At 43.0% G+C, this 11,215-nt stretch overlaps 1 protein-coding gene across 2 annotated transcripts; it reads left to right on the top strand.

Moving 5' to 3' along the window:
* Positions 1 to 804: 804 nt before the first annotated feature.
* Positions 805 to 10,430, top strand: LOC110223860 (adenosine deaminase domain-containing protein 1-like). Of its 2 annotated transcripts, XM_021009568.1 has the most exons (5): positions 805 to 974; positions 2,279 to 2,463; positions 5,331 to 5,519; positions 9,709 to 9,876; positions 10,061 to 10,430. In XM_021009568.1, exons 2-5 carry the CDS (start codon positions 2,289 to 2,291, stop codon positions 10,066 to 10,068), a joined length of 540 nt encoding a protein of 179 aa, XP_020865227.1. In that variant the 5' UTR covers positions 805 to 974; positions 2,279 to 2,288; the 3' UTR covers positions 10,069 to 10,430. The 2 variants fall into 2 exon arrangements, with proteins under 2 accessions (XP_020865227.1, XP_020865226.1); XM_021009567.1 differs by lacking the exon at positions 10,061 to 10,430 and having other exon boundaries at positions 9,709 to 9,944.
* Positions 10,431 to 11,215: the final 785 nt, after the last annotated feature.

The following is an 11,215-nucleotide window of genomic DNA, read 5'->3' as shown; positions in this document are numbered from 1 at the left end:
TCTCCTTAATCTTAGTGGCTTTCCTGTTTCCAATTTATCCTCTGTATAGCCTGTTTGTACACACACTGGTTGTAATGTTGCCCCCATCGTCCAGACAGTGACCCGGCCCATCTGAAGCCCTCAGAGCTACAGGAACTCTTCCACACTCTTAGTTGCAGAGCAGATCGTGACCCGCTGTTCATTTCCAAGTCCTCTCAACCAACCAAATCATCCCTCTGGCTGCTGATGCCTGGCAGGGCAGGACTTTGCAGAGGATCTCAGTCCTCCTTCATTCCTTCTGGTGATGGCCCTCCAACTTATTCTATAACCAGTTTGCTCTGTATATGGCTTGCCTGTAGGTATCTTGTTTGCATATTGTTTCATACCGCCCCACCCCATTAGACTGTGAGCTCCCTGAGGGCACAGGCTGTCTGTTGCCTTTCTTGCACCCCCAGATCTACCTAGCACAGAAGGCGCTTAATGAATATCCTTGGTTTGTTTATCTCCTCCAATATACCGGGAGCTCCTTGAGGGCAGGGTTTTTGCCTTTTTTTGGTATCCTCAGCACCTGGCACAAAGTCGTCGTTTAATCCAAGTTTATGAGCCACCTGATGTCCTAGGTGAGGTCTACCCAGCAGGCAGGACCAGCTTCTTCGCATGTTGCTCGACCCTGAGCGCTGCAAGTAATGTGTCCCACGCTTATCGTGCGTCCGCGTGCTGCCCGCATGGGGCAGGGCGAGGCTGCGAGACAGAGCGCTTGAAGCCTGATTGGCTTCGAGGGCGGTGGGGGCGGGCCGAAGCGACAGTGAGGCGGTTGGTGATTGGGCGAGCGGGCGCGAGAGCGGCCTGGTCCACAGGAGGCACCAGACTATTTGAAAGACGCGGCCTTGCGCCGGGGCTTCTTTCGACCCACCTTCCACCCTGGTCCCGGGAGGCTACAATGGAGGGGGCGACGGAAGCGGCAACGAGGCAGAGGAGGCGGCGGCGGCTCAGAGGTAAGGGGGAGCCGGCCGTGGGGATGGGAGCGGGCTGTAGGTCGGGGTGTCCGCTGTGGAGACCCGGGCCCTGAGTTCGAATCCCGCCTCTGTCGCCCCACCATGGGCCTCCCTGGCCCACTCCTGTGTGGATCTAGATCCTTCTCCGACAGTGAAGAAACCGAGCCCCAGAATCCGACCTCACGCCCCCAGGGGCCCTCCACATCCGGCGCTTTTACAGAGAAGGAAACTGAGGCAATGCCCTCGAGGCTGACGGCTGGGCCCGGCCCGGACCGCGGGTGGGGGGGGGGTGGTCGAATTTGCAGTCCAAGAGGCGCTGGCGGGAGGGCGAAAAGCCGACAATGCAAGAGCGGGGCTGCGCTGACCCAAGACCTCCCGGGTGAGGAAACGCCCTCCGCCCGTGCGGGTGGCCGGCGCCTCCTGGGCGGTCCCGGGAGGTTGGAAGGGAGAGCATTTATGAAGCGCCTAGTGTGTGCTGAGAGAGCGTGGAGAGGTGAAGGCCCGGGCCCAGGTCACCAGGGAGGAGAGTCAGAGGCAGGATTTGAACCCGGGCTTTTCTCACTGGCCCTCTCTCCCATTTTGCTTAAAGGCTCTCAAATGAAAGGTCACAGATGGAACTCAGAGCCCAGGAGAGAAAACCCCTCAGGGGACCTACCTTCTTTGCAAGTCAGAGTTTTAGGCAGAAAAAAGCATTGATAAGCATTGATTAAGAAAAAGCTTCTTGTGTGTTAGGTCACACTTGAACCCAGGTCCTCAGGTGCAAGGTCCTTCTCTCTTTTCTCCTCCAACCTGCTCTCTCCCTTTGTGGTAAAACGTTTTTCAAATGCAAAAGGGTCCTGGGGTCTGTAAAAAGGTGGTCACATAGCCCAGTGGAGACACTGTTGCAATCAGGATAACCCACCTTATGTACTGATTCCCTGTATGATCCTGGACAAATGACTCTATTTCTCTAAACCGGTTAATTGGGAGAATTTGGATGAGAGTCATCCAGAATGAGCAGTCAAGAATGTGCTGCAGTTAGCACTGGTGGAGGGAATGCTGACACTGATTAGCTCTTGGGTCCACTGCGGTATAAAATGTGCATTATAATGGCTTCAGGGATATTTATTTATTTGTAAAGCCCCCAAAATTTCAGGTACTCTTTAAATGTTTTTGTTTTTATTGGTTTTTAAATTGATGGTTTTGCGAGGCATGTAGTGCCAGGCACCTAGTAGGAGTTTAATGTTTATTGGATTGTTCTTGTTTAGTTGGCAAACTTTTTTTCCTTTTTTTTTTTTTAATCCTGATTTTCTCCTGACTTCTAGGCCCAAGAAAATGTCTGGTAACAATGATTGGTTTCAGAGTTCCCAGGTTCCTAGCTTTGCTCAGATGTTGAAAAAGAACTTGCCAGTTCAACCTTCTATAGCAACAGTGAATCCTCCTCCAGGACATTCATCATCAGAGAGTTACAGTGTGTCAAATTTAGCTTCTAAGGTTACACAAGTCACAGGTACTTGCTTGTAGTAATACCTGCCTCTTTCAGAGCTGCTAACATATGTTACATTCCTTTGAAAAGTCTTCTCTTCCTCCATAGCCTGCCGCTATCACCATGGTGCCGGTCCTTGTCCCTTCTTTTAGATATACGGGTACCAGAATGATAATGAATAAAACAGAAATTTGCCCCGTCATAACATAGTAAGCTCTAACTGGCTTCTATGATCAAATACCAGCCACATTGTTGCAGCCCTGTTCACTCCTGGATTTTCTACAATAAGCTGGATCTTGGCCCCTTCAGTCTTTCCCCCTTCCTTTCTATGGTATGTAGACTTGGTATAATCAGGTGCTTACTTTAGAACTGAGCTTACTTTAGAAAAACTCAAGCCTTAGTGGCTACCTATTACCTCTGGGTTTTCAGAAGCCTGAATTCTTTTGTAGCTTTGAAGGCCCTTTTCAATCAGGTCAGACCTTGAGATGGCATGGTCACCAATGTGAGTCTTTGGATATTCTTAGGATAATTTTGCTGTGCTTTGAGCAACAGCATGGCATGGTGGAAAGAGCCCTAGTTTCAGAGAACCTGGGTTCACATCCTGTCCCAGATGCTTCCTACTTGTATTAGCTTGAGCAAATCACAACCCCCTGGGCCTCAGTTTTCTCCTTTGTAAAATGAGATCAGACTAGGTGATCTTTGAGGTTCTTTCTAGTTCTAGTTTATGATCCTATGATATGAGTATTCCTAGCACTTAGAAAAAGAAGCCATTGTCACTGAAAGCCAGCATTGCTTCAAGAAGAGGTTCGCCAGATAAACTTGACTTCCTCTTTTGACAGGGTTCCTATCATAGCGGATGAACAAAATGTGATAACTGGAGTCTACTTAGATTTCATTTGACAAATGCTATCCTTGTGAACAAGATGGAAAGAGAGAGACCAAATGATGGAACAGTTATTGGGGTGGGGGGAAACAGAACTGACCGGACCCAAAGTCCTTAGTGGTGCAATGTCACAGGCTTGGTCCTGTGCTATATGTAGGTGCCATTTTTATTAGTGACATGATTGAAGACCTGCAAGGCATATTTGTCATACTTTCAGATAGCATGAAGTTTGGAGAGAAAGCATTGGATCAGGTGTGTCAAATTCAAATAGAATAAGGATCCTCTTGGGTCTTTTGATCAACTTAGAAAGCCACATATTAATATCTGTGTTCTATTGTATTTTTGTTTATTTTGTTAAATATTTTATCATTTCATTTTCATCTGATTTGAGTAGTGAGTTTGACTCCTCTGCATCCCCAAAAGTTCTCAACAGGCTAGAACATTGGGCTGAATTTAGTAAGAAGAAAATATACATATGTGTATATATGCATATGTGTGTATATATACATATATACATATATGTATACATATATATATTCTTATACTTGATTTTTTTTAAAGACCACAGAACGAGTTGAGGGAGTTGTGGCTAAACAAAAGTTCATTGTTAGAATTTGGGAATTTTAGTGTATTGCAAGCTCATTGTGTGTCAGCAGTATGGCATGACAAGTGATCATTCTTAGTTTGATGCTTGGGATCTGTTCTCCTGGCCAGGGTAGCTTGCCATACTAGTGTAGTCTCGGGAAGCCCCAAAATGGGGCTTTCATGTGACAGGAAGGGAGCTGGTAGAGGGTGGCCAAAGTATTGCTATCCTCACTTCCTCCTTGCCCTACTACTTTCATGCGTTCCATACTCAGCAAGGAAGGGTTCCAGCAAAAGGATGCAGGCAGAGTTCTGGACTGCAGGAATCTGTCAGGGGAGCCTTATGGATCATGGAGAAACCTTCAAAGACAGGTTTCTGAAAACAAGCAAATGATATAAGGAAAAAAAATGCCTGTTATTTGAGGCTGTTCAAAAGTGGGAGAGTCCATCTTTCTTGTAGCAGATCCTATTCTTTCAGAGGTCTTAGAGCAGAGGCTGGATCAGGAGTGGTTGGTGAGGTCATTGAGGAGATTCTTGGTCACTTCCAGGCTAGACTAGTTTGTCTTTAGGCCATGGGATTATAGAAATTGAGTTGGAATGAACCAACCCCCTAATTTCACAGATGAGGAAACTGAGGCTTAGGTCATGTCAGTGCCTGGTCCAGGGCCTCTTCACTCCAGAGCCAATGCTGCCCACTGGAATGAAGACCTCTGGAGGCCCTTGAGAATCTCTGATTCCCTCACTTATATACACAGTGGATGGGGCAAGGTAGGTTGGAATTGGGGCAAAGGAGATAGAGATAGAAATTTGAAGAAGGGATAGAAATGATGTTTGTGCTGTATTTTATAGTACATGCCTTAAGTATAAGTATTATTTCCATTTTGTGGGTAAAAACACTGAACTTGTTTCCACATCTGTAAAATGTGGTAGATGGACTAGAGCACCAGATCTCTTCCAAAATTCTGTAACTTTATTAATTAAATGACATTTACCTTTCTTTCTTTCTTTTTTCTTTTTTGTTTTTTTGGTGAGGGCAATTGTGGTTAAGTGATTTGCCCAGGGTCACACAGCTAGTAAGTGTTATGTGTTTGAGGCCAGATTTGAACTCAGGTCCTCTTGACTCCAGGGCTGGTGTTCTATCCACTGGGCCACCTAGCTGCCCCCTTTTTTAATTTTTTTACTTACCTTTCTTTAAATTAAATGCTTTCACAGATTGTACCCTAAAGCACCTGAATAGTTTAACAGCAACCTATTGTCTAAACTGCCAGAGCATATGTAATTGATTTTATATACCTTGATCTGTCTAATGTCAGCATTGGTTTTCAGACTAGAGGAAAAGATGTCTTCCCTTCAGGGAAGACAGTAGGCTTTTTGTTTTGCTTCGTCTTTTTAAAACTGACCTGAACTAGTTGGTTGTGTTTTTTAGGTAACTTTCCAGAACCACAGCTTTCCAAAGTAGTCCTACCTAATCCAAATACTATCCTCCCTCCCAAGAAGATTCCCAAGGAATTCATTTTAAAGTACAAACGTGGGGAGATAAATCCAGTGTCAGCCCTGCATCAGTTTGCACAAATGCAGCGTGTGCAACTTGACCTTAAGGAAACTGTAAAAACAGGTAAGTGTTTGCTGAAGTTGTCTCTACTTGTCACGGAAAGTAGAATGAAGGAATGCAATAGCTTTCAGAAAGTTCTTTTTAGGTGCTGAGTACTGTGCCAGGCACTGGGGACACAAGGAGAAGAGCAAGACAAGAAGTTCCTCTTTTAATGTGGAGGTGGGGAAACATGAAGCATGGGGGAATTTTCAGCTGCAAGTTGGAGGGAAAGGCCCCAAGTTTCTTGGGGATGGAGACAGAAAAGCCTCTTCTGGTCCTTTCCACTGATTGAACCATTGGTAGAGACAAGGACTTTGGTGACCAGAGCTCTCTTTTTGGGTTGTTAGTAACTGTGGTTCCTGGGGGTGGGTTGGGGAGGTAGCTTGTAATATCTACCAAGGCAATTGCCACATAGCAATTTCTTGGGTTTCTTCCCTGGGTGATGGCTTTAAAGGCAAGACTACCAGTGGTGCCAAATTTAGTACAACAGCCCTGGTTAGGCAGAAGGTTTTGCCAAGTAACATTTAGCAGTTTGACATCCTTTTAAAAAATTATTATTTATTTTAACATTTAAAAATATTTTTTCAATTACACATTAAAAACAACTTTTAACATTCATTTTTTAAAATCTTGAGTTTTCAATTTTCTTCCTCCCTCTTTTCCCTCCCGCTATTGAGAAGGCAAGTAATTTGATATAGGCTATGCATGTGTAATAATGTAAAGCCTTTCCATATTAGTCATGTTATGAAAGAAAACACAGACCAAAAGAACCCCAAGAAAAATAAAGTTTTTTTTTTTAAAAAAAGGATGCTTCGATCTGCATTCAGACTCCATCAGTTCTTTCTCTGGAGGTGGATAGCATTTTTCATCATGAGTCCTTCGGAATTGTCTTAGGTCCTTGTGTTGCTGATAGCAGCTAAGTTTAACATCCTTTTGTTGTGGTTTTGGTTTTAGCATTCTCAGTATCGGAAGGGGAATCTGGTGATAAATCCCACAATTTGTGGTTAGTTAGACTAAAGTGCTTGTTTTCTGGGTATAAAATCTCTGTATTTGTACAGGAGACGTCTACGCATGGAATCTCAGTATCTAGACCACTGTTACGTAGGAAATATGTGATGAAAGTTTGGATAGGTTTGGAATGCAGCTTAATTATGATCATTTGTTTTAGCAACATCAGGGAACTTGATTAAAAAAAAACGAGCGTTTGAATTACTGGTGCTTTCTAGAGAAGGCACATGGTGTAGTAACACTTGTCAGTTCTTTAATTTCATTCTCTTTTTGTCATTCATTCAACAAGTTTTTATTAAGCACCTACTGTGTTCCTGGACATACAAAGACAAAACCTGAAAAAGCCTCTTCCCACAAGGTGATTATATTCAACTGGAGGAAACAGTACCTATAAGTAAATAGAAAGTAACTTGGGAGTCAGGAAGGGCAGAAATAATTGGAGGGGTTGGTAGGGTGGATTTAGGTCAGGGACAATTATGCTTGATGAAACTCTTAGCTGGTGTATGTGGTGGAGAGCTGCCTCCAGGTCAGCTAACATGCCACAGTGGCTCTCCCCAGGCCCAGATTCTGGAGGATACAGGCCTCTCTCCAAAACACAGGAGGGTTGCTTACTTGCTGGCCCCTGAGGAAGCTTCTCAAGATCCCAAAGAAAAACTGTGAAGGTGGCATTTAACCATGGTTATTGAGTGGACTGTGGAATACTGGAGGGGCCATTCAATAAGAAGACCACCTAAGTGCCCAGGACTGCTTTATTTCACCAGACCAGAAAGAACCATCCTCTCTGGGGAGTCAGCAGGCCCTGATGTGTTGACCTCATAATTTTGGAGGGTTGCTAATGAAAAGAAAGCCATCCCTTGGAATGGCTTGATTCTGGCTACCAGACGGCTAAGAATTGTGGATTGTGTTGGGTAAATTCCATTAATGGGCCCAGGAAGCAGGTCTTATTGAGTCTGAAGATACAGCCAAATCATGCAAGAAAGAACAAGTTACTCTTCAGCTAGCTGGTTCTGGGATTACCACAGAGAATCTCACATAATGGGAAGGGATCTGAAAGGCCAGTGAAGGTTGGCACCGACCCTCTTGGTAAAGGTTCTCCCCTCCCACCCTGTCTCAAAAAATACCCAGGGGTGAGAGGGGAGAGAGGGATCCTGTCTGTGTCTTCTTTCGCTTGTGTGCCCCAGTTTATGAGATAAGTTGTTTTCCTTTTCCTTGCTAGTGTATTTATTCCCCCTACTTTTTCTTTTAATATCATCAAAACATAAAACCATTCCCAGAATCCCTCTCTGGATATAGATATCTGAGGAGCAACTTGTTCTTTCTTACAATGGCCCATCTCTTGGTGGTCCTTTTTTAACTTATTTAACTCTGTCTTTTTTCGCCCACTTTAGGACCCTTGATGAACATTAGGATTCTGAAAGTTGGCTTGTACCAACTCCCCCATTAGAATGGAAATAGTTCCATTTTGTTTAGTCCTTGCCTTTAGAAAAGTCAGTCTGGGAGGGGAAGACCCTCAGAGTTTCTGGCCAAAACAGAAACAATTACCATTTACACTCATTCTGAGCTATCAGAGTCCAAACAGTGACCAAGTGAGGCTTGGGCTGGGACCTGTTGTTGGCAATCAATGAGAGCCAGCATGATTTGAGTTTGAGGCATGGTCCTTAAAAAAGAAATCTAGCCCGTAAACCCCAAGATCTTGTGAGATTTCAGCGATCAAAATGTATATTCCTTTGGGTAGAGCACTTGAAGGTAAGGCTATAACTCCCTGTGTAGACAGAAGGAGAGGAGGGAGAGGAGGAAGAGGAGAGAAGGTAGAAGGAAGGGAGAAAGGAGCTATTTTGCCCAAATGGAACTGGCCAGTTGGGTCCCTAGTTGGGCAGCTCCTACTACTCACAGATCATTTTTGTCCTTCATTCTTGAAAAGGACCATGGCATTAGAATGGTGATGTCATGACTTGCAAGTGAATTGGATTTAAGTGAGGGAGAGCTGTGCAAAGTCACCAGCCTCATTTTCTCCTCTGGAGACATCTGGTGTGACTGCAAACAACAATGAATGACTTTCCCTCCTTCTCTCCTTCCCAGCATTCCTCTTTCCCTCTTCTCCCTCTGTCCAAATAGGAAACATATTCTTACCTGTAGATGCTCTGCCAAAGGAATATACATTTTGTTCGCTAAAACGTTGCAAAATATCTTGGGTTTTATGGGCTAGATTTCTTTTTTATGGATCATGCTTTAAATCCAAGTCACTCTAGGCCTCATTAATTGTCCAACAATAAGTCCCAGCCCAAGCCTCTCTTGGTCATTGTTTGGGCTCTGATGGCTCAGAGTGAGTGTAAATGGCAATTGTTTCTATTTTGGCGTAAACCCTGAGGGTCTTCCCCTCCTAGACTGATTTTTTTTTAACTAGATAAAAGAGACCATTCTTTGCCTCATTTCTTACCTAGCCTTAATCACAGAATGGACATTGCCTCAGTGAAACTGAGACCTGGCTTAAACTGAGACCTTAGCTTAAAAAGGCCATCTCCAGTTGTCCTGATCTATATCTTGCCACTGGATTGATTCATATATTTTCAGACATGGAAAGACTTTTTGTGTGACTTTAATTGTGAACAAATTGGGAAAGGCAGATGGTATTGGTCATTTCTGATGATGCGGCATCCAAGGAGCCAAAACCAGGGTTGGAGACACGTAGGAAGAATCTTTTGGAATCTGAATACCCAGACTTTGACCTTTTGGTTTATGTACTAACATATGCTAAACATTTGGCCAAATAGAGTTAAATTTAGCTCAATGTGGAAGGAGCTCCCTTGAGAATTAGGGGGTTTCCCTTCCCTGTAGGTCTTGAAGCAAAGCCTATATAACCATTTCCTGGAGATGTTGTCAAGGAGATTCTCAGTCAGGAATAAGTTGGGCTAAATGGCCTCTGAGATTCCTTCTGACTCTGAGATTCTGTGATTCTAAGTAAAGAAAGATAAGTGGCTAAAAATCTCCCACGAGTGTTGCTGACATATCTGTTTTAAATTTTTAAACAGCATTATGGATTTAATACTGTCTTATTTTTAGAATAATTTTTCTAAACTGGAAAAATAAATTGCTGTGTATTTTTATATCAATAATATTTTCTTTCTCTTGACCCATTTGACCAAATTCTGGTAATTGTGTTCACAGTTTAAAACTCATACCAGTGTCCCCCGGGTATTTCTTTCAGGTAATGTTATGGGTCCTTATTTTGCTTTCTGTGCCGTGGTGGATGGTATTCAATATAAAACTGGACTGGGACAAAATAAAAAGGAGTCTAGATCCAATGCAGCCAAGCTAGCCCTTGACGAGCTTTTGCAGTTGGATGATCCTGAACCAAGGAATGTAGAAACATCAGGTGAATGCTCTAGTCATTGAATAGTGGTTCTTTCCCCTCATCTCTCCCCCATACAGTCCCTCCCTCACCCCCCCCATTGATAAATACATAAATAGGGATGTGACATTATATTCTTGGTCAGAATGAAGATCGCAGTAGCAGATACTGTATTATCCTAATTACTTCCTCTCTCTTATAATTGTAGCTCTCTAGGCTTGACCATTTTGGCTTCAAGACTTAATGAACCCTCTTGGACAGAGCTCCCAAAGTGACTATGTTTTCTCCTCCCTGAATGATTCCATATTTATCTGTCCCATATTGACCTGATTCTCCAAAATGGTGATACCATGAGCTATGAGGAACAATACCAGAGAAATAGAAATTGGAGAGAATCAACCAGAAAGCTTTGGCTGTAAGATGCACCAAAAACTGTGTGGAAAAAAAGCCCCAAAACTTAAGTTAGCTGCAAAGTAGGCCTAGCTGTTGTCCTCTCCCCCAAAGACTTGTTGTAATAAATGAACATTCACTTGTATTACTATTTTTCATGTATATGTAGATATTTTTATGATTAATAAACTGCAAATTATATAAATTACAAATTAATAAACTACAAATGGTTAAAAAAGAAAATAGCTTTAGTTTTCTGATCTTGTTCAAATACTGTTTTTCTCATAGAATATGCTTTTTGTTGTGATATTTTATACACTACCATGTTACCAAAAATATGAAGCAGCCATCTTTAAAATTTTAAGGGCTTTATGTTTCCTAACTTATTTTTTTCAATAGGTCCTCCTCTCATCCCTGCAGAACCTGTCATTTCAGCTGAATCAAATTATGTTTCCAAGGTGCATTATGGTAGGAAAGTCCTTATGTTCTTATTTGGTACCAGTTGCACCACCTAAAGAAATATTACATGTACAAATTTGCTTCAAAGATCTGTGTTTTTGTTGAGTTGAGGATCTGCTGAGAAAGATATGATTGCTCTTATTTGATAGATAAGTTTTCAAGATTTGATGTGATCAAAAATTTCTTTTCCTTGTGTCCAACCTGGTGATGAACCATCTCATCCTTAGTGAGGCTGGCTTTTGAATGGTAGCCATGGTAAGTCTATCAGTGGACCAGCCTTGAAACCTTTCCAGCTGATATAAAAGCTTCAAAAATTTGGTCTCCACTGGCATTGCCTTCAATAACCCTTGGGTCACCTTGGCCCTGGGTATGATGAGTTTTTGGGTGTGGCAGACACCGAAGTTTAATTCGCTTTATTGGAGTTATATATGAGAAGTTAAATTAATGTTGCTGATGTGTTAGCTTTCTAAGCTAGAGTAAAACCACTGACAAGGGGAAAGGCACTTTGGCTTCA

The sequence above is a fragment of the Phascolarctos cinereus genome, unplaced genomic scaffold, assembly GCF_003287225.1.
Source record: "Phascolarctos cinereus isolate Bilbo 61053 unplaced genomic scaffold, phaCin_HiC Scaffold_4;HRSCAF=312, whole genome shotgun sequence".
Lineage (NCBI taxonomy): Eukaryota > Metazoa > Chordata > Mammalia > Diprotodontia > Phascolarctidae > Phascolarctos > Phascolarctos cinereus.
This window is presented reverse-complemented; position numbering and strand designations above follow the sequence as displayed.

Bases quoted from the DNA above. Each gene is read 5' to 3' on its own strand.
- LOC110223860 (XM_021009567.1), top strand. From the start codon at position 2,289: ATGTCTGGTAACAATGATTGGTTTCAGAGTTCCCAGGTTCCTAGCTTT. The intron at 2,464-5,330 runs GTACTTGCTTGT...TGTGTTTTTTAG, and splicing joins TAAGGTTACACAAGTCACAG to GTAACTTTCCAGAACCACAG. The intron at 5,520-9,708 runs GTAAGTGTTTGC...TATTTCTTTCAG, and splicing joins TAAGGAAACTGTAAAAACAG to GTAATGTTATGGGTCCTTAT.